Genomic DNA, 23,890 nt, shown 5'->3' with positions numbered 1-23,890 from the left:
TGCTAGAAATGGCTTCTCCTTGGCTTTGAGGGGTCTCTTTCCAGCAGGTGGGGCAGAAACACACACACACACACACACACACACACACACTCCACAGAGTGTGGCATTCTGCATTGCAATATGGAGGCCAAAGGAGAATGTGATGGAATCTCCCTAGGGAGTCTGTGAGAAGGAGAAAAGGGCATTGTAGATATAGGGAGCAGCAGGTGCAAAGGTTACCAGGTGTGGGCAGGAGAATTGGTCTAACCTGGAGAATGGCAGGTATGTTGGGTGCCCAGAGATAAGGTGGAGGGTGCCTGGCAAAGGCTAGGACTCCAAGGCCCTGTATGTCAATCCTGGGTCTGGGCTTTTCACTGTTAAAGGTGGAGTGCTGAGGCCTAGAGACATTTCCTAGTGGTCCAGGCAGCTGGGTGAGTCCCCTCCCTTAGTTTACTGATGTTGGTGGTGAAGGCTCAGCTCCAGACCCCTCCTAGCACTTCTTCCTTCAGCTTCCAGCTTCCTCTTCCTTCACTTCCTCCAGCTCCAGCATCCAGTGCTCCTGGGGCTATGCACAGCTTCCCTACCCTGCAGCCTTAGCACATGTTCACGGTACACAATAGTCTGCTCTGAAACTATAGGTTAAGATCCCTAATCTAAAAAGCTGAAGTCCAAAATACTTTCAAATCTGAAATCTGTTGAGTGTCAACACCACAAATAGAAAATTCCGCATCTGCTCGTGTGATGGGTTGTTGTAAAAACATAGGCACAATAAAAATATTGTGTAAGGTACCCCTCAGGCCAAGTGCACGAGGTGTGTAACATAAATGAATTTTGTGTTAGACTTGGGTCTTGTCCCATCCCCAAGATATATCATTATGTGTATGCAAATATTCCAAAATCTGGAAAAAAATTCCTAAATCTAAACACTTTTGGTGCCAAGCATTTTAGATAAGGAATACTCAACCTGTGTAGAGGTGGAATTGACCAATTGGAAGGGAGACTGATTACCAGTGGGTTTTGGGCATTGTCTGAGGGACTGGTCTTAGCAAAGCAGCAATCCTGTATTTGTGCTTCTAAGAAACCTGTCTGCTGAGCTGGGTATGGTGGTGCATGCCTGTTATCCCAGATACTCAGGAGGTTGAGGCAGGGGGATTGCAAGTTTGAGGCCAGCCTCAGAAACTTAGTGAGGCCCTATCTCAAAATAAAAAATAAAAAGGGCTGGGGATGCAGCTCAGTGATAAATAGCCATGGATTCAATTACTACTTCATTCCCCCGCTCACCCTGCCCTACCAAACCAAAAACCAAAAAACAACAAATCCTGTATGTTTTGGTGAGGGCCACCTCAGCTGAGAGCAACACTTGGTAATAAATGGTTTTTGCCTGCCCCATTCTGGCCCTCAGAGTAGGAGGTGATTCACATGTTTGCTTGTCCTGGTAGCCCTTGGGGCATCTCGGCTAAGCCAAACTGAGGCCCTGGTGGAAGCCTGCAGTGTCTGGAGGTGGGTCTTAAGGGCTAGACTTCAGGCCGGGGAGGTTGGGAGAAGCCAAGGGTAGCAGGTGAGAGGGAGACAGAGCTGGGACTTGTGTCTCCCATGTCTTGTGAGAGCCCCCTGCTTGGCATCGACAAGGCTAGTGGAGGGGCTGCTGCAGAATGGGGCCAGCTGTTTATCCATCCATCCATCCTTCCTTCTCCCAAACTCTCCTTTCCTAAGCCCTTTGTCTGGGCTGTGACCCTGGAACCTGCCGTGTATCTGTCTGCCTTTGGAAATGGACTCTCCTTTGCTGCTGCCAGCCTGGGGGTATGTTGCACCCTACAGAGGTGGCAGAAAGCACAGTGTGCTCACCCAAATTAGGCACATCTTTGTACATTTTAAGGGTCCTGTTTGGGCAGCTTGCTGTATCCCAGTGAGGCACCCTTCCTGACTGTAGGGACAACAAGATGTGTTGGGGCCAACAATTGGCTGAGAAGTTTCCAGAACCAGGCAAGCCACGAGGAAAGTGAGCCATGAGCTGGGGGAGACCTGGACTCATCCATTCATCTTCCAGTTCCCTATGTAGACATCTTCCCCTAGCTCCTACCCATGGGGAAGATGAGAACTGGGTCAAGAATTTCCTTTTTTTAATCCCTCCCTCCCTCCCTCCATCCCTCCCTCTCTTCCTTCCTTTCTTCCCTCCCTCCCTCCTCTTTTCTTTTCCTTTCCTTTTCCCTTCCTTCCTTCCTTCCTTCCTTCCTTCCTTCCTTTTGAACCTAGGCCTCCACACATCCTAGGCATTATCTTTGTGTGTACATGTGGTCTTTTCCTTCTTAAATACAAAAGGGTTCTTGCTCACTATTCTGGAAACACAGGGTCCTTTGGGTGTATTTGTCTTTTTCCCATTTTTGAGAGGCACAGGGCTGGGCTGGGGGTGGGGTTTCTTCCATTCCTCCCATCTCTGCTTTCTGAATTCTTCTTGGTGCACAGCTACCTCCTCCTCCTCAGCCCCCTCCTTTCAGCAAAGCTCTTCTTTCTGGGCTTATCCTGACACTCACCCTCTGTGGCTCTGTCCCCTCTGGCTTATCAGGGCAGTTGACTTTCCATCTCCAGACAGCTAAGCCATGATGGAAAGGAGGGAAAAGAGCAATTATTGAAAACCCTCTCTTGCTCTGCCAGGCAACCTTGCATCTTAAACTCACTTAATTCTCACGGTGACACAGTCAGCATTGTGCTAGGAGGGGACCTATATTCAGACGCTAGTGAATGGAGCTGGGATGGTTCTGAGGTGATAGCTGATATGGGTTGGGGTATCTTTGCATTCTAAAAGTAACTGACCCCAACATGGAGGCTTTTCTGGAAATGAGATGTTCTGATCTAGAAATCCTGGAGCTGGATCTGAGTCAGCTTGTTGGCCCTTCCTCTCTCTAAGCCAGGTGGGTGCCGCAGCCTCAGAAGTTGTGTTTGGGGAAAATCACAGGACATAGGCTGAGAGAAGTACACCTGCTGCGAGTTGGCTTCTGAACACCCCCAGGGTTCCACGCTCAATTGTTTTGAGAGATACATGTTAACTGCTTTGGTGTTTAAACTTCCCCACTCTTGTACTTCATGTCCTTTCCTTTTCACCAAGCTCCAGAAATGAAGTGAATAGTCTTATCTGGGCCCAGGAGAGGAGTGAGCCCAATTTTCTAGAGCCTGGCTCTATCCCAGGAAGTCCAATCTGAAACCCAGGCTCTCTCACCCTGCCTATACCCCCAAATGCTGGGCAGAACTATTGACTCAGCTAAGCTGTGCTTCTCTTGGCCTGGACTCTGTTTCTATTACTGTTGACTAGTGAGAGGACTGCCTCAGCTAGCTGGGAGATAGCACTGTGCTTGCTGGGGGCTCTCTTAAAAAATGAGAAACTGAGGTTCAGGGCAGGGAAGGCACTTTCTCATACCTCACTAATTCACTTAGGTCTCCCCTGGGAGGTCTAAGCTGTTCTCTTCAACATCCTAATGTACCCTTTCTTACAGACACCATTTTTTTTTTTTTTTTTTTTGTTCCTCTGGGTGAGCATCTATTGGTAGGGGGAGCAACCAGAGGCTTTGATATCTGCCCTGCTTTTGCATACACATGAGGGCAATTGAGTCCTCCAGGGGAAGGGGTCTGAACTCAGGACCACTAGAGACTAGGACTAATGAGAGTAGAGTCCCTTGGTCCCTTCTAGTTCAGAGATTCCAACCTGCTTCTCCAGGCCTGTGGCAACTGGTGATGGAGCCAGAAGAAGTGAACCTAAGTTAATTTCAGCTCCCACACTAAAAATGGTACCTGTGTCTTTCCCTAGGAAGTGTGGTCCTACATGGTTCACATAGCCTGGACAGAAGGAAGCATATGTACTGGGTAGTCACCTGAACTCTAGCCTCACAACAGACACCACACTGGGTAGTGCTCTTCTGTGATTGAGGATCTAAGCCATGGCTGCCTGGGCTGCATCAGCCCCTGGTCAGAGTGGGAGCAAAGATAGGGCTCCCAACACCCCAGGACAAGATCTGTTCTCCCAGTGAGCACACAGAGCACCCCAACTAGTAGTTGCAGGGCTACCTGCCCAAAGAGCAATTGTGTATAGTTATAGACCCAAGGACTCTGGGTTGCGGGTATTAGTCTTTTGTTCTAGGTATTGTTGTAATGGTCTGAGGTCCTTGCCTTATAAACATTGAGAAAGCCCTCTGGAGTGTTTGTGAGATAGCCTCCGGCTTGTTGAGATTGCTGAGTTCCTTTAAGTAGTGATCCCTGAGGTCCTTAGGTTCTGTAAGGTAGTTTTGTGGGTATTCACTTGCCTGAAAATTCTTTGGCTTTGAACGTGTTCTGAAAATGAGAATGCTCTTGAATCTTACAGTGGTCCCTTGATATTTGCAGGGAATTGTTCTAGAAACCCCTCATATACCAAAATCCACAGAAGGTCACATCCCTCATATAGAATGGTGTAGCATTTGCATATAACTTATGCATATACTTTAATCACCTCTAGATTACTTATGATGCCTGTTACAATGTAAATGCTGCATAAATAGTTGTTATTGAGAATAATGACAAGACATAAAGGATCTGTGCATGTTCAGAACAGATGTGATTTTTTTTCCTCAAACGTTTTCCATTCATGCCCAGTCAAATTCATGGATGTGGAACACAAGGGTATGAAGGGTTGATGGTACTGACTGTCAGTTCCCTGAACAAATGGCACTAGAGGGAGGAAAAGGGGAAGCAGAAAAAAAGTGTACTGAGTGCAGAGGAATGTGCTCTGCCCACCCCCCTCCACCCACTGGACTCTCAGGGCTCAGCACAGGTTGGTGACCATCCAGCCACCTCTGTTGTGAGTGGGGTGGACAGGTTAGGGTCCAGCAGCTCAGTGTCTGTGGCTCAGTACATTCCTGTGAGCTGAGTATCTCTGAAAAACTCCACGAAGTTTCTAGACCTTGTATTCTTACATTTAAATCATTGAGGTTGGAAGAGTGACCCAGAAAATATGAAGGGGATCATGTCTCATGTCAGTCATTTGTAGAACTCTGATACACAGATTGGAAAGTCATCAGCAGAAAACTCTGGATGATGGTTTTCTTAGGAAGTTTGATTGATTTTCATTCCTTGGAAATACCCATTGAAGGCAGGTCCTGGGGTTCAGGACAACTTGAGAGCTGGAGAAGCCAAGGTCTGACTGAGGGTGACCACTCATTATCTCTGGAAAATCCCCACAGCTCAGCATCGCCACGCACACACAGAGGCTTGACTTAGTGACTCATCCTTAGGTCAGGAGAAGGAGGGCGGAAACCTTCTCAAGCTTTGCCTTCTGTTACAGCACTACTGTCCTGTGCTGGCGGTTCTGCTCTTAGGCTAGCCAGGTGTTTGGGCTTGACTAGGGTGACTGTGAGGCAATTTGGGGGCTGCAGGGCTGAGGATGCTTATATAGGAGGCTGTTGGAATGTGCCGGAAGGTGAGTACATGGGAAGGATGTGACTTTGCAGGGCAGCTGGGAGCTTAGGTAATGGGGAACAGGGGATGGATGTAAGGTGGGGGAGTTGCAACCCTGGATTGTCAGGAGATTTTTGGCTCTTCTAGTGCAGCAGCCAGCTGGAGCAGCATAGGTACAGGTGTGGCAGACCAGCTTCCAGGCTCACTCGGCAAGCCCTTGGACAAGTAGTGGGCTGCCTCCATCAGGATGGAGGTGCTGGCTACCTCAGGCCAAGATATTGCTTACCAGACCCTGATAATTGGAAACCAGGCACTGTTGGTGCTTTCTTCTTTAATTAGCAAGTTAGCCTACTAGCACAGTGGTCCTTGCCTGATGTGAACCTTAGTTTCTCCATTCTCTAGCCATGTAAGTCTTGAGTCAAATACTAACACTGTTTTGTGCCTTTGCTTGCTCATCTGTCAAATGGGCATCTTGATTCTATTAGGACTCTATTTATAAGAAGAATGCGGACAATAGAACATCTGAGGTCCCTGAGCAGCACTTGGCACTTAGAGGTAGTCAGTGAGTCCTAACCATCAGTATTAACTGGAGGCCTGCTTTAATATCCCTGTGGTAGTCTCTGTGTCCAACTCATCCTTCAAGAACCTGTGGAAATGTCTGCTCCATTCAAACTTCTCCAATTTTCCTGAACTTTATTGCCCCTGAAATTTACTCATTCCTTATATGCCCCACTTTTACAACTTTTGGTAATGTTTGGGTTCCTTCCTATTTCTTGTAGAAATTCCATGTTGAGGCTAACTGAGGCTTCACATGGTGATGTGCTTTGCACTCTAAGTTAGTCATAGAGGACTTATCCTGTCCAGACAGTCTGGCTGAGCTCCCAATTAGCATGCATCACGATTGTTTCAAGAGAATACAAAGGCACGGGGAGGGTTTTTACAACAATAATGGGTGTCCAGAGAAGCAACACAAAGAATTTTCCTGCACAGTCTTAATGGCAAGCCTGGTGATCACAATTCATTAATGCAAAAGAGGTTGTTAATGGCCAGGGAGGTGCTCCGGTTTGTTCCGGGTAAGTGTTAGCCACAGGCCGGCAGGCGTGGCTGGGGACTGCAGAGCCATGGGTTCATGCACTTAGCTAGGCTGACTCTAACCTGTGATTCTCTGTGCTGGGTGTGAGTTGGATAATAATTACAGCTGCCAGGCGAGGGCTTCCATAACTCACTGCGTGCTCATATTGTGGGAGTCATGCCCACTCTCCTGTACTGGGCTGAGCAGTCTGCAGGGTGGAGGCATCACAGCTGACCTTCCCAAAAGGGAGGAAGCAGCCTGCTGGGCAAGGCTGACATGATGGGGCCCTCGGTCCCTGGTGTGGTAGCCTGGAGTCAGGCCTGAGGCCAGAGGACCAGGGCAGAGCAATGGGGTTAATCTGACTGCTTCTTTCACCCCTCCCCAGGCCTTCCTGGAGAGGTGGGATGCCCTCAGCCTACCCAGTGGAGGCCCACTGACTGGGAGGAGTCTACAGGCAGACAGGCTGCAGCTGGAATCACTTCCTGGCTGAGGCCTGGGAGGCAGTGAGGACTGAAGGAAATGCTTTAGATACAGTGTCTCCAACTGTGCTCACTCTAAGTGGGCAGTCAATAGATGTTAGCAATTGGAGTAACAGTCCTTGTCCTGATGGAGTGTGTGAGGATGAGGAAGACAGGGGTAGTCCTAGGAAAGGGTCAGGCCATGTCCTCCCCAAGGGCAAAGCTGCTTTGTGAGCCAAGAACATGACTTCCTCACCTTTGACTTTCAGATCGGGCCAAAGCACTCAGCTTCTGAGACAGAAAGGACTGTATTGTCAGTGAACATTTGCTTAGGAAGGCTGAATTCAGAGGAGAAGGTGGCCTTTTCCTCTTCTGAGGCCCTAAAAGCGTTTCCCCCCATTTTCTCTTCAGTTACTTTTCCCTTTTGTTGTGCTTAAAAAAAAAAAAATCACAAGAATTAAAAATAAAAAAATTTCTAGAGTAGTTTTCTTTTTCTTTTTTGGTACTGGGGATTTAACTCAGAGGTGCTTAATCATTGAGCCACATCCCCATCTCTTTTATTTGAGACAGAGTCTCACTAATTTGCTTAGGATCTCACTAAGTTGCTGAGGCTGGCTTTGAACTTGTGATCCTCCTGCCTTGGCCTTGGAGCAACTTAGATTTTAGGCATGTGCCACCATGCCCGGCAGTAGTTTTCTTGTGAAATAGAATATTCATTAGAAAATTCATAAAGTATGCATCTAGAGTTTAGTGAGAGATTTTGAGCACCTATGTTGCCTCCTTGCTTGCACTCCAGAGACCTGCACTCCATGGACTTCCTTCCACTCAAGTCACTTTGCTGCTACCTAAATGCAACCACCCTGCTGATTTTCGTGGCAAGATGAGTTTATCACTCATCACAGGCATTCTGAACCACTATAGTCTCAACTATTTTTTGAAAAAAAAAATCTACATTTATATTTATATAGTCATGCTTCACATAATGACATTTTGATCAAAGACTCAACATTAGGACACTGGTCCCATAAGATAATATTGCCTGGTGGCATCATAGTAACAGTTTATGTAAGTACATTCTATGATGTTCACATATGACGAAATGCTTTTCTCAGAGCATATCCTGTTGTTAAATGATACATGACTGTATATAAGTGGAGTCATACAGTGTCCATTTTTTTGTATCTGGGTTCTTTGGTCCAGAATTATGTTAGTGAGATTTATCCATGTTATTAGGTTTAGCCATAGATTCTTTATGATATTTCATGTATGGGATCAGGTCATCTGTAAATAAAGTCAGTTTGCTTCTTTTTTTACAATCTTATACTATTTTTTTCTTTATTTGATCTGGCTGTTCTGGTTAGAATGCCTAGCAGTCATCTATTCTTATTTATTTTTTATTTTATTTATATATTTTTGAAACAGAATTTGCCCAGGGATGTTGCTTAGGCTGGCCTTGATCTCTTGGGCTCAAAAGATTCTCCTACTCAACCTCCCAAATAGTCTTGAATATAAGTGACTATAATAGGCATCTTTGCTTTATTTTATTTTTAAAAAAGTTTTATTGAGGTATAATTAGTATATTATTTGTAATTCATCCTCTAACGTACAGCATTCAATGATTCACTGAATTGTGCAAACATCACTCTAATAAGTTTTAGAATATCTTCATCAACCTGTACCCATTGACAGTCATTTCCCATTTCTGCCAACTTCCCCAGTCCTGAGAAACCACATATCATCTCCCTGTCTCTCTAGATGGTGGGCATTTTACTCTTGCTGTCATGGCCATTTTATATGAATGAAAGCATAGAATACCCTGTCTTCTGTACACGTGGATCCTACTTGTCCTTGCCTTATGCTTGCTTTCCCGGGAAAGCTCTCAGGGTCTATGGTCATTATTTATTTTTTCAAGACACTCTTTATCAAGCGAAGATAGTTTCTTGTTCTGGGTTTATTTTACAAAAATCATGAATATGAATGGATGTTGAATTTCATCACATACTTTTTCTGCAGCTGTTGAGATGACTGCAAGATTTTTCTTAACATATTAACATGATGAATTATATTGATTGATTTTTTAAGATGTTAAGCCAACCGCATGATCCTAAGATAAACCCAAATTAGACGTACATGTTATCCTTTTTATAGATTTCTGGATTTTGTTGACTAATATTTTTCTTTAGGGTTTTTGCATTTATGTTCATGAGGAGATTGGTCTGTGATTTTCTTTTCTTATAGCCTCCACTTCAGATTTTGGTACAGTTTTACTTAACTGTGATTGATCCAAATATTAGTATAGTTGTTCTTTGGTATCTGAGGGGATTGATTCCATTATCCCATCAGGACACCAAAATTCATGGGTGCTGAAGTTCCTTATGTGAAATGGTGTAGATTTTTATATAACCTCTGCATGAAGTCTTTAGTATACTCAGTTTCTCAATTACTTATAATACCTAATATACTGTAAGTGCCAGGCAAATAGTTGATATACTGTATTATTTAGGGAATAATGACAAGAAAATGTTTGTACATGTTTAGTATAGAAGCAAAGACTTTCCCCCCTGAATGTGTCTCTTAAGAGACCCTGGCCCTGTACCTGCACAGCTAATCATCTGCTGGACCCCAGAAGCCTCCTTTTATCATTTAGCATCCACTGAGCATCTACAGACTGCACCAAGGACTCAGCACCCATTAATGAATTAGACACATTCCTACCCTAAGGACCTGGCAGACTAGAAGTGGAGTTAGAGAGACAGGTCAAACATGAATCCTGTTAGGTGACACAATAATGTGCTCTCAGGGAGGCAAACAAGGGCATGGGAAGTGTGGGGAAACCCAGAGGAAGGGGGAATTCTTTCTGCTTAAAAATGAGGAAGGCCTTCAAGAGATGCTTGAGTTGGGCTTGAAAGAAGCATAGGAGTTGCCCAGTGGGTGGGGGCCCTCTGGGGTAGAGAAGTCATGAGAATAGGAATGAACGCTGGCAGTACTGCCTGCTACCTTTCATCCCCTGGTCACTTAGGACACTTTCCAGGCTCTTTGCCTGTGAAAGGAGAGTCATATGGCCACACACAGTGGTTCTGTGATCAGTAGGACATGGACCTCTGCCTGGTTCATCCATATGTCCAGTAAGTGCTGACAATTATTGTTAGGATCAAGTCAAGACTGAGAAGTCACTTGGGATCTGAAAAGGGATTGAGTTTGACTCTCTGGGGGCAGAGGACCTGCATCCTGCAAACATTTGCTTCCTAAGGGAAGGGACTTCCAGCATGGAGGACACAGTGACCAATGTCTGTGGTGTATGGGTCATTCCTAGTGTTCCCAGAAAGCAGCACAGTCACACAGGGCCTTCTCGATTGTTTCTGAGGGTACAGGTTCTTAGAGAGCAGAGAACCAGAGGGACAGAACATGGTCATTCTTCATGGGGAAAAGTGGATGAACCCCAGCCCCCACTATGCCTATCTGATGTCAGGGAGACAACAGTTAGGTTAGTCAGCTTTCTGTTACTGTGACAAAATACTTGAGGTACTTAACTCAAAAGGAGGAAAGGTTTATTCTGGCTTAGGGTTTTAGAAGTTTCAGTCCATGACCACTTGGCCCTATTGCTTTGGACCTGTGACTGCACAATGCTTCATGGTGGGAGCATGTGGTGGAGGAGAACTGTTTACCTCATAGTGACTGAGAAACAGAGAGCGGAAAAGGAGGAGCTAGGGTCTCGAAATTCCTTTTAAGGGCATACTCCCAGTGGCCTAACTTCCTCCCACTGGGCCCCACCTCTTAAAGATTCTAACACCTCCCAACAGCACCAGAACTGGAGACCAAGCCTTAGTACAAGGGCCTTGGAGGACATTCAAGATCCAAACTATGGCAGGGCTGGAGAATCAAGCACTTGGGATTTGTAAGGAATCTCCTTGATGGACATCTCTCCAGATTGCAGTGGGGGACACTAAAGCCTGGAGAAGAGGTAGGACACATAGGTCACATAGCATATCTGTCAGAAGCAGGGCAAGTCAGGACCTAGGTGGCCCCCTCTGAGCTTCTGATATTGATTTTATTCCTTTGACAGGCATGGTTGTCATCCTTGGGTTTGAGAAACTGCAGTTCATTTCTGGAAGTCATGTCCTATAGGTGCTGATGAGTTTGCCCTTCCTGTTAATCAGTGGGGCCCTGGAGTACAGGGAACTGAGCAGAAGGCTTTAGGCTGGTGCCAGTGGCATAGGATGCAGTAGGTGAAGTAGCCTGCCCATGCACATTTTGGCTGTCTCTGGACGGTAGGGCAATGCTCACTGGCATCTGAATGCTCAGAACATGTGTCACTGTAGCTGCTGTGGCTGTGCCAGGGGTCCTTGGATCTGGGACTGCCTGCATTACTTGTTTGACCCTGCAAAGACATCCAAGCAGAAATAGGACACTTGCCCTGGTCCTGAGACTATGTCACAGCACAAGGCTGTGGCTGGCATGGTCAGTGGAATTGACTCCGTCAATGAGTGGTTGTTGAGTGAGTAAGGAAATGTTGAGAAGGTGGAATTAAGAGGGGTCGGAGTTAGGATTGATTCCATCAAAAGAACCTGCAAATTTTGGCATTAAACAGATTGGGGAAATCTGTCCTGACATACTTTTTTCTTTGTATGGGGTCTTGTGAGTTTTGGGACCTGGGAGATTGCAATTTCGAGGAACTAAAATATGCTAACTTGGTCAGAAAGGAAAGATTCTCCCTTTCTCTCTTCTTCAAATATTCACTGAGTGTTTACTTTGTACCGAGATGGGACAGGCTGGTTCTGGGATCAGGGGTGTGAGAGTGGTAATGGGGGAAGAGAACTCATAGGAACAAGAAAAAGCACTTCTGGGGTTCTGTGGTACAAGACAATGAATCCAGGTATGGATCTGTTCTTGTAGTGCATTTAATTATTATGAGCATGCTTAGTTAGCCATAACAGCTAAGAACATGCTTAAATACTGTGGGCATCTGCCAGCAGTCCCACTTAAACTCTCCTTGTGAACTATAAGAAACATTCATTTATTCATTTATTTATTTTATCATAAAGCAAAAAGAAATGAACTGCGTCATTAGTGTTCAATGCCCCATAAATCTACGTATTTATGTTCTTGGTCATTTAACCTGAATAGTCAACAAGAGAACAGTGTTCCCGGGCTCGGTCTGCCACCTGCATCAAATCTCATGTACCTTTATGATGAAAATGTGCTATTGGCAGAGACAAGACAGAACCAACTTAATTTTTCCTGTCAGTCTCTGTAGTAGATCAATTAAACTGCCAAGGAGATCAAATATTTCAGACTGTATTTATTACATTAAGTATTTATGTTCAAGTCAAGCCTTTACAGCATGATGTCATAGAGAAATGGAGGCCGATTAGATCAATTCAGCAGAATTTTCTGTAACTTAATGGAAACCTAATTGTGTGTTTTAATTTAGTGTCCAGGAGGTAGTATGATCTCCAAACAAAACAATTCTCAGGCCATGTTTAAGGACCAGATGGCTTTTCATAGAATTTGGTGATGGCACAAGTTGTCTGGGTAGAAAATTGAAGTTGTGGCCTTTTGGGGGGTTCACCAGTGGGGTTGTTTTTGTTGGGTCCCAATCAAAGGGACTAGTGTACTTCAGTTCCCACAGAATGGGAGATGGATGGAATGCTCCTATGTGGATTTCATGGTGTGTCCTCAGCTCAATGTTTGTATTAGTACTTCAAGTGCTGCCTGAGGCCTGTGGCTTAGTCTTTGCTGAATGCTAAGGACATAGTCTTTATTTCCTTGCATCTTCAGTGAGTCTCTGTTCTAAAGGAGAACATCTGTCCCCATTGTCTGAAGAGAGAAGACAGGAAATCATACACCTCACGAAGGACATACTTTTTGTGAGAGTAATACCTGGCCACTTGAGAAAAGGCAGAAAATATGGTCGGATGCAAAGGAAAAATCATTTATTGTCTTATAACCCTTAATCAACCACTGTATTTTGGCATTAGTACATTTTAAAAATCTTATTTGCAAATATATGTGTTCATATTTCTATCTCTGGTAAACATATTTTATAACTTATTGAGATATTAAACAAATTTAAATTTATAAATATTTTCTATTTCTAAAAGGTATTTATATGTGTAATATATGTACATATATCTATAATTTTAATTCGATATGGTATATTGATGTACATATACACATATGCACTGTGTGTATGAATCAGGCTTCTGCATCCATAAATTCACCCAATCACAGATAAAAAATATTTGAAAAAAAATTGTCTTTACTGAAAATGCACAGACTTTGGTTCTTGTCTTTACTCCCTAAAAATATAGTACAGCTAGTTATATAGCATTTACATTGCACTAGGTATTATAAGTCATGTAGAGAGGATCTAAAGTATATGGGAGGATGTGCACAAACTATGCCCTTTTCTTGAGTGTCCATGGATTTGGGTATCCTCAGGGGATCCTGGAACTAATCAGCTGTCCTCCCCAGAACAAAAATATTGGGCTACTGTAACAAAATACTATAAATGGAGTGGTTTATAAACAATGAAGCTTTATTTCTCACAGTTCTTGAGTCACTGTTCTTCAGGATCAAGGTGCTGGCAGATTTGGTGTCTGCTTCCTAGTTCACAGGGAGCCTCTTCTTTCTGTGTTCTCGCCTGATGGAAGACACAAGGCAACTCTCTATAAGGTCACTAATCCATGAGGACTCTGCCCTCATGATCTAATGACCTTCAAAGTCTTCTTTCTCAAGACCATCACCTTGGGATTAGGATTCCAACATATGAATTTTGGGGGACACACATTTCAGTCCACAGTATGTATGTGTATACACAGACATATGTATATCAAAATGGGATTATGTTGACTTGCATAATGTTTCTTACCCTGCTTTTTAAACTAGTGTATTATTGGTATCTTTTACAGGGCACTAAACATCCTCCTACAATACAGTTTTGTCATAAATGCAGCATCTTCTACATAGGTCACTTAGCCAATTTCCTATTATTGAGTTATTAGGCTATTCATAGTTTTTCATTACTATATGCTACACTGGGATAACTTCCTTTGTAGTTAATTTAATTGTAGTTCACTCATGATTATAGATTTTTGATTTAAACCAAAAACAAAACCAAAAACAAATACCATCCCCTTGCTACTCCCTTCTAGATCCCCAAGTCTGGAAATTAGAAGATGGGGAATTGAATTGGTTGGTTTGCTCCTCAGAATTCTCTGGTGAGCTATTGGTACTGTGACATTACTGATAAATCAAGAATTAGTTTTAAGATTCCTATTTTGGACGTCATATTTTTCTTTGCTAAAAAGTGGTTGTAGGCAAATCTATGAAAAAAATGTTCAACATCATTAGCAATTAGGGAAATACAAATCAAACCTACACTGAGATCTCATCTCACACAAATCAGAATGGACATCATCAAGAATACAAATAATAATGAATGCTGGAGAGGCCATAGAGAACAAGGAACACTTTTGCACTGTTGGTGAAATTATAAATTAGCACAACCTCTATGGAAATCAGTAAGAAGTTTCCTCAAAAGACTAGGGATGGAACCACCATATAACCCAACTACACCATTTTTCAATATTTACACTAAAGAATTAGAGTCATCATACTGTGGTGAACATGCATACCCATGTTTATAGCAGTACAATTCACAATAGCTAAACTATGGAACCAGCCTAGGTGTACATGAATAAATGCATGGATAAAAAAATGAGCTATATATACACAATAGAGTTTTATTCAGTCATAAAGAAAATAAAATTATGTCCTTTGCAGGAAAATGGGTAGAACTAGAGTTCTATCCATTATGTTAAGTGAAATAAACCAAACTCGGAAGGTCAAGGGTCATATGTTTTCTCTCTTATGTGGAAGCTAGAGGAGAAAGAGGAAAAAGAAAGGTATGTGTGGTGGGGTACGGAACTCATGAAAATCAAAAGGAGATCAGTAGAATAGAGGAAAGGGTGAGTGGAGGGAAGTTCTGGAAGTGATATCAGCCAAATTATATTGTTATATTGTGTGAATGTATATAACAACAAATCCCACTATTATGTACAATTATAATGCACCAATAAAAATGTGGAAAATGGTAAAAAAAAATGGTTGTAGGATTTAAGGGAGATAGATGTTGCTTGCTAGACAATTGAAATTAATTCATGTATGTGTCCAGTTCATTGGAGTTCACATTCCCTTCTTTTCCCTAGGATGGTGACAGAGGTGTCTGTTGATGGGGAGGCTTAGGGCATGGTCTGAACATCAACAGAGAAGAGGAAGGCTTTGCCTTCCCCTTTCCTGCAGGTTCTGCTTCTATTAAGGTAATCTGTGACTCTCTGGGGTCACAGTGAGCTTCCTGTAAAGTCATATTGACTCCATGCTCCCTGCAGAGCCATCTCTCCCTTTGGACAGTGGGTCCTTGGGTGTAGACCATAGACTTTGGACTTCTCTCTGTTAAGTGTTATCTCATTAGATTTGTCTCCTGTTTGCTTCTGCTTTTGCTTACTACACAGATGGCCTCTCTCAGTGTTGTCCACATCTCCATCCTGGATAGACACATCTTGTATGCCTTCATCCAGGTCAGCGCAGGACAGAGGGCTGGCCCCTCAATACCTTCTAGGACCTCCTTCCAGGTTGCCAGTGCTTCATTTGTCAACATTCCTGGTTGTGGCTCTTTAGATATTGGTAAATCCATTTGTAAGCCTTCTTCCCAACTGCCTCCTAACATAGTAAGCAGAGCCTAGGCCTTGGCCCCTTTGATGGATATGTTAGCTGTTGTCCAGACTTGGGGTTCAGGCACTAACTGAAGGGAGGTATGAGAACCATGCAATTATTCCTCTGTCAAAGACAGTAGGTGGCTTGGGTTAAAAGTGTCAACTCATGGATATGACACAGTGGGTGGTTGGGTGAGTGTAGGGTGGGTTTGAGGGACTTTGGCAGTCCTTAGTCCCTTAGGACCCATAAAGGAGCTCCAGGAGACTTATGTGCTCCTGATCTTCCTGAACCATTTAGACCTGAACTCACTTTTGGCCCATACAGTTTTTCTTAAACTTTCTTTTAAAAATCTTTTATTTTCTTTTAAATTATGGCAAAGTACCCTTTATGCAAATTTTATCATCTTAGTCATGTTTAAGTGTTTTTCTCCATTTTGTTAGGTATAAAGCCAGCTATCCATATCTGTGGGTTTTGCACGTCTGAATTCAACCAATTGCAGAGAGAAAAAATTTGGAAAAAATGTATCTGTGCTGAGCATGTAGACAATTTTTCTTATCATGATTCCATAAACAATATAAAACAACAACAGTTTATACAGCATTTGCATTGTATTAGGTATAAGAAATCTAGAGAAGAGGGGCTGCTGTTGTAGCTCAGTGGTAGAGCACTTGCATAGCATGTGTGAAGCACTGGGTTCAATCCTCAGCACCACATAAAAACAAATAAATAAAATAAAGGTATTGGTCCACCAACAACTTAAAAAATAATAAAAGAAATCTAGAGAAGATTTAAAGTATAGAGGTGGGTGTGTGCAAGTTCTATGTGAATACTGTACCATTTTATTGTAAGAGACTTGAGCATCCTTGGATTTTGGTATCCATAGTGGGTCTTGGAGCCAATCCACTGTGGATGCTGAGGGATGAAGGTTTTCACACTGAGACACATCTCTAGAACTTTTTCATCTTGTAATACTGAAGCTATGTGTCTATTAAACATCAATATCCCATTCCTCACTCACCCACCATTCTACTTTCTGTCTCTATGAATTTGTTTATTCTAGATATTTCTGATGAGTGGAGCCATTTGTCTTTTTGATAGGCTTATTTCATGTCCTGAAGGTTCATCCATATTGAAGTCAACATGCCCTTCTTTTTAAGCCTTGATGTTATTCCACTGTATACATAGCCCTTAGAGTTTTTAATCACAGAAGCCTGGCTTTATCTGGTCCTTGTTTCCTCCATCTGTCTAGTTTTAGGGATGGAACATGAACCAAGCCATGTGTATAGATTCTTCCTTCTGCCACAGCTTTGATTCTGTGAGTTGATTTGTTTATCTTAACCTCAAAATCTGTGTTTTTAAGGACCAGGAGTAGAGTTATCAGTGACTTTCTTGGGAGCAACTGCAGGTGTGACCTAGCAGATCTAGACTGTGGCCCAGGAGAAGGAGCTCTGTCACCTCTGAATCTTGTCACCTCAGTCATTGTCACTACTGAGTCACAGAGCATTTAACTTACCATTTGATGCTTGCATTAGAGCAAGACCTAGGCTGGGGGCAAAATCCATCTTGGGCAGCCAGCCAGGCTGGCTGTCCAGGGCTAAGCCTGAGGCCATGTCCCTTTCTAGGTCCCTACCAAACCTGTCCCCAGGCACACTTCTCTGGGACCTTAAATGAGTGTGGTTCTCAGCTCCCAGCCATTGGTAGTACCCCTCTCAGATGTGTCAGGCGTCAGCTCCAGTCTTCTTTTTAACTTTCATTTAAAATTAAACTTATGTTTCTGAGTTTAAAAGAAATTCATGTCTCTTGTAAAAAATGAGAAAAATATGAAACAGAAAATACAAATTAATAGCATCCTCCTGCCAAGAGGGACCACCATCCTTGATATTTTGGTCTCTTCATACCTTAGGTTCTCTTTGTCAGTGAGTGCCCCTTTGGGAGGAAGACTAGGAGGGGAAGAAAAGGCCTCCCCATGAAGGTGGGTCCTAGTCCTCATGAAGACTCTTGGCTCATGGTGCCAGCACAACCATCCTTCCCAGCAAAATGGTGACTCCCCATGGGGCCTCTCTCTGGACCTGGTGTCATTGCATGGCTGTGTCTATGAAGGAGTCACTAGGAGCAGTGGAACAGTCAGGTCTTGGGATTCTACTGAATGTGCAGTGGGCTAGAAGTCAAACAGGTGCACAGGGTATGGGAAGTGGTTTTCAAAATTCCTTGTATACTTGGCCTTGGTGATGGGTCTCACATTCATCATAGATCTGCTTTACCTGCTGTATCAGCTGCTCAATCAAAACTGAGGCAGGAAGGTGGCTGCATTTAAATCTTCTTTTGTACTAAGGCCACTAGAAGGTGCTGGTCCCACTTCTTCAATGAACTGTGCCAACTTGGAGCTCAGTTTCCTGATGTGGAGGGTGGAGATGAGTAATGCCCACCCCTCAGCGGGACCATAAGGGCGAGGACTAGTGATGGTGGATCGTGTTCAAGAGAACTTCCTTTTGCTTCTGAGAAAGATGGTCAAGAGGGGAAAGATCCTCAAATGTGCTTGAGAAGACAAAAAGAGCCTGGCTCTGGCACTGGGAAGCCTGGTCCTGGGAAATGAGGGTGGGGATATGCCAGTCAGCATAGCCGAAGCTGATCTCTAGGTGGGTGCCAAGTCTGGGTGGCTTCAAAGGCCCTGGTGGGCATGGACTTTGTGTCTCATGATCACTGTCCCAAGGAGGCCCATGGAAGGATTTCAGACCATGCTCAGAATAGCAGTATGACAACACAAAGCTCATTTGCAACCTGCAGGCATGCCCAAGACAGCAGGGAAGTTGGGGACACAGGGGTCTCTTCCTGGCATGGACCTCAGCTCTTGCTTGAGTTTTCTTCAGAAATTCTGGTGCAGCATGCCATGTCTACCACCACCATCAGCCAAGAGGCAACACATGGGGGAGAGGGATAAACCTGGACTTGGACCTACACTAGGTGCTCTGCAAACCAATTGCCTCAGAGACTCTCAAACCCCAGTTCTTCATATCCTTGAGCCATAATGGCTAATAGCTCTACTAATGGAAATAATATAATAATAATATATAATATATAATATATATAAAATAATATAATAATATATATAATAATAATATATATAATATATTATATATATAATATATATATAATATATAAATAATATAATAATAAATAGTTCTACTAATCCAAATAACTCCGTAAGTATTTATGTTTCTAGAACTTTATACCCATTTTAAAAATGCATTTTTTTGAAGGAAAATAACGCTTCCTTTTCATTTCTAAGTAGCTACCATTCCTTTGTAATGAGATTGTGTACCCAGTGGTCTTCCTTCAGTGTCTCTAACCTTGGAGTCATACTGGATGCCACTGCCCTCATTTTATATTCTGCATGGAATTTCATGTGGTGCTTGCAAAATCCCATTTCACAAAGATGTGACACCCTGAAATGGAAAAAGCATGGTCTAATGTTGAAGTGTGAACTGCTTGCATAACTGACAGATATGACTGGTTTCCCTCCAGTATTTAAAATCTCCCTGTACTGCCTTACAGTGAATTCTTAGGGCTGTCATGGCACATAGTTTTGGAGTGTGGATCTACATTGGATCCGAATAATGATCTGTGATGTGGGTATTATTCCATTTTATAGAAATCAAGGCTCAGAGTAGCCAAGATCTTGACATAAGGTCACACAGCTAGATGTTGGAATAGACAAGATGAATCAGGTCTCCCTGTTGCTCTGATACTCCTTTGGAATATCAACTGGATTTCTTGAGTTGTACATCTAGGGGTCTTGAGCACTTGTCCTCCTTTTGGTGTCTGAAGCCAAATGGATTCAACTTTCCTCTTTCAGGCCCCAGACCCTTCCCTTCTATCAAGTCTCCCAAGAGACAGAGTGTGGACAATGATGGGAGCCTGTTGTTTTTTCTTCCTCCAGGGGGTCCACTGTGTTCTTGCTGTGTCCCAGACCCCATGGGGCTCTCCTTCCTCCCCACCTATGGCTGCCAGAGTAACCGCACGGCCAGCGTGGCCGCCCTGCGCATGAAGGCCCGTGAGCACTCGGAAGCCGTCCTGCAGTCGGCCAATCTCCTGCCATCTACCAGCAGCAGCCCCAGCCCCGCTGCCAAGCCAGCTCCCTCTGACAGCAGCCAGGACAAGACCCCTCCCACCAAGGAACAGAGCGAGGGAGAGAAGAGTGTATGAGGGTCCAGAGTGCCCCATCCCGCTGTGTCCTCCTCCCTGCCCTCCTGCTTCTCTCAGCCTCAGCCCTGCAAACTCTCTGACACAGCAAGGGGAAGCCTGCTTCCTGGGGCTCCTCGTGGATCCAGGAAAGGAGATCAAGACCCACAGCTCCCTTGGTGCCTGGGGAGTCTGATAGTGGGGCTGTGTTGTTTTGGCTTCTCTGGTGACAGGTCCTGATGGCACTTGGTAGCACCAGAGTCCCTTCTGTGGTGAGACCCCTGAGTTTCTATCCAGACCTACAAGTCTTGGAGGGGAGACAGATTTGCTTATCCATCACCTTTCCTGGTCCCTTCCTGGGCCACCTTTGAAGGTTTTTCTCAACCCCAAGAACTATGGCAGGGTCATCCTTGAGAGACATCCAGGGCTGATGTCTCATGATATGAAATGGAACTGTCCCCATCACATTGTTTAAGAACCACAGAACTGGTAGAATCTCAAACAACTCTTGGCTCCGGCTAGACTGGCAGTAAACCCTTTTCTCTTGCTGGAGGGTCTTGGTTGAGAACTTGGTTAGAAGGTAAGAAAACGTGGGGTGGGAAAGGGCTGATAGGACATAGCCTGCTCCAGGGGTCCATGGTGCTCTCTCCTAGCACTTGGGCATCTGGTCAGAGAGGCCAGGCCAATCAGACTGGCCATGGGTTCCATGAACTGGGGGCCACCATCTTGACACTGGGGGGCACAGAGCAAGCAGGGAGCCCACAACTGAAGCATCCACCTGTGGGCCCTTCCTCTCTCCTGAAAGACGTGAAGGTTGGTGGGAAGTTGATCAACTGGAAGGCAATTGTCTGGCCCAGGAAAGGCTGAGAACCCTTGGAGGGAAGAAGCCCCTAGGAACACCTCTGAAATACTTACATATCTGGATGAACCAACTTTCCTCAAATCCCTGGCACATGAAGGGGATCTCCAGTGGTGATTTTTTTTGTTTGTTTGTTTGTTTTTTCCTTTTAAATGGGGGAAATAAAACATAGGAAACGAGACGAGACAGAAATGGAGCATGTGCAGAGATGAAGCACAGGGAAGATGGCTTCATTGTGGTGTGAAGAGAATTAATTCCAAAGGGCCAAATTTCACGGAGATTTCTGTTTCTGTCTAGAGTGGCCATTTCTCTCATGTGGATGGTAACCTCGAAGAGATCGAAGGGGAGATGTGCAATAGCATGAGCCCCGCCTCTTAACCAGACCTGAAAGGTTGCGGGTTTTGGTGGCTTTTGCTGATGGTGTTCCCATGCAAACTGTCAATGTTTTCATGATGATTACCTTCATTTCAGTTGTAATCAAAATGCTGTACTTTCAGATTCCCCTTTCTAGCCTCCTCCAGAATCCCTATCCCCATACTCCTGAGTGTGTCGTGCCTCGTCTATGATTATTGCAAAGCATTTGATAAAACATAATGTCTCCTTTAAAGAAAAAAGAAATCAAACCCTTCTTCCTGCTGTATTTTGCTTGTTGAGTACAAAGATGAAACGATTTGCCAAAAAGCGGCAAAGTCGCTTCCGTTTCCCTGTAATTATGAATGTTCCGTTGAGCAATGTAAGCTCAAGCCCTTACGCACACTAACTCTTCAATCTAATTGTTTGATTAAACTCGTATTTCCTCCAGAAAGGTACATAAATAAGTGAACTGTTGGGCAAATTAAGAATACTTAACAGCATTGCATCCGAAAAGTAGTTACGCTGATTAAATTTTGTGTCCTTGAGGACTTTCAGGAAATTACTTTTGATCGTCAATAACACAATTAAGTAAACTACACACACATTAGCATGAATAATTGATAAGAAATTATGTATTACCACGAAGCACTGATTTAATAATTCATGACGCGACACTCTAGTGACTGTGCAAAACTGGATAACATCGAAAAGTCTGCCTGACATTACGGAAAGAAAGGAAAAAAAGCAAGCGCCAAACCTCTGCAGAGATATCGAGTACTTAGTTTTGTTGTACAAAGGCAAAAAGTAACCGATGCATGATGTAGTTTCTGTTTGTTTAAATACCCAAATAAATTTAGAAGAGTTAAAAAAAAACCTAAAAAGCTCAGGTCCTCTCTTTGTTCCTCCCGGCCCTGGGGCTGCAGGGCCCGGTGGAGTCTGTTCTTTCCAATTCTCCACTTCAGTCATTGTGCAAATGGAAACCTTTTAGAAACTTCCAGGAGGAGGGCTTTGAGGCCTTGACTGAAAGCTTTAGCAGATACAGCCACAAAATAGAGGTCTCTGTGCAAGCCAAGAGCCCTCGCCAGGTGCCTAAGCTTGTAGAAGTCACCCAGGATGGGTGGACATAGCCTTGCCAGAGCCCCTTTATGGTTGTTCTTGGTGAAGTAACCTTTTGGGCAGTCATCTCTGGAGCCTCAGTAGGTCGCCCTGCCTGCAGAAGTTCATAATGTGACCATAAAAAGGCAGTCAAGCTTCAGTCTGGGAAGGAGGTGCCGGCCCCAGGGATTGATTGATTAATCATTATTATTCATTTATTAGTTGAAGCACTCTGAAGAGCATGCCTTAATGCACTCCAGGTTATGGGAATGGAGCCTAGAAACCACTGAAGTCACACATCTTTATTCAGGACGATGGTCCTGAGAGGAGGCACCAGAGTGGGGAGTGACAGAGTGTAAGGGTGAGTGGTCTTGGCATAGGACACTGCAGGACTCATGGATTCCTTTCTCCATTCCTCAGTTGGTTTTTATTTAGGAATACCTAGCACTTGGCTTCTTTACTGGGTGGAAAGAGCATCCTTAGACTCTGGTACTGCCTCATTGCCTGGGAACTTTGCCAAGATTAGCTCAATTAATACCAAAAATAAACCCACAAGGTTCAGCATCACTAATCTGAAAATCCATAGTCCAAAATTATCCAAAATCTAAGACTTTTTGGGTACCAACATGACACCAGGAGTGGAAAATTTCCCACATGAAACTTTGCTTTATGCACAAAATTATTAAAAATATTGTATGATATTACCTTCAGGTTATTTGTGTAAAGTGTGTATGAAGCACATAAATTTTGTGGTTAGACTTGGGTTCTCTCTCCAAGATATCTATCACATCTATGCAAATATTTCAAAGTTTGAAAAAAATAAACCCAAAGCAAAATCTGAAACTTTTCTGGTCCCAAGTACTCTGGATGAGGGATACTCAACCTCTGTTACTATTTCCATTTCACAGATACAGAAACAGGCACAGGAGGGTTGGGCAACTTCTCCAAAGTGAAATGGCTGGTAGCCTCCAGTAAGGAAGAGCAAGAGCTCAGCCTCTTTCCCTGTCACACAGCAAGTGCTTAATAGATGAATTCATGAAATTAACTAGGTGGAGTCTTTAATACCCCAAAAGGTAATGGAAACATAAGAGGGCCTGTTGAATCAGGCATGTTTGACAGATGGCAAATGGTGGGTCACTTTCTTTGCCTTTGCTTGCTGTTTGTGGGCTCTGTCCTGCATGGGTTCATGGGAAGGAAGGATGCACCACCCCAGGGCCTTGTCAGACCCCACTCAGCATCAATCTCCCCTTGGTCTGGTTTGGCAGGGGCAGAGGCCAACCTTCCCCCAATTGACCAGTGCACCTGACCTCAGGGTGTGTGTTAGTCGGTCCCAGAGTGGGCCTCGTAGGGAGTCCCACTTTGGATGGTACCCAGAACTCCTGGGACCCTCAAATGGTTACCAAGAAGGGGCCTGAGACTCAACTAATCCGCATAATGGACACTCTTCTTAAATTTCTAACTTCAGAAAGGTGAAACATTTGTTGTTGTTTTGGGTTTTGTTCTTGTAGTGTTGGGAAAGGAACCCAGGTCCTTGCACATAGCTGGCAGGCACTCTACCACTGACCTTTGTTCCCAGCCCCCAGATGGAACTTTGACAAACCCAGAGCCTGGCCAAAGTAGTGGAGAGCATAGTCTGCCTGTTTGAAACCCCAGCTCTTAAGGATGTGTGACTCTGGGCAAGTCGTGGAACCTCTCTGTGCTTTGATTCTCTTACTAATAATAGCAGCAGCCTCCTAGGGTTCTTTGAAGATTAAATGA

General features: G+C 44.0%; 1 protein-coding gene across 1 annotated transcript in view; it reads left to right on the top strand.

Moving 5' to 3' along the window:
- Positions 1–19,848, top strand: part of Drgx (dorsal root ganglia homeobox) — a 29,242-nt gene extending 9,394 nt beyond the window's left edge. The window contains exon 6 of the mRNA XM_047554571.1: positions 19,583–19,848. Within this exon, the coding sequence (XP_047410527.1) occupies positions 19,583–19,848 (266 nt within the window). The remainder of the gene's footprint in view (positions 1–19,582) is intronic.
- Positions 19,849–23,890: the final 4,042 nt, after the last annotated feature.

The sequence above is a fragment of the Sciurus carolinensis genome, chromosome 5 (genome assembly GCF_902686445.1).
Source record: "Sciurus carolinensis chromosome 5, mSciCar1.2, whole genome shotgun sequence".
In the NCBI taxonomy this organism is placed as follows: Eukaryota; Metazoa; Chordata; class Mammalia; order Rodentia; family Sciuridae; genus Sciurus; species Sciurus carolinensis.
This window is presented reverse-complemented; position numbering and strand designations above follow the sequence as displayed.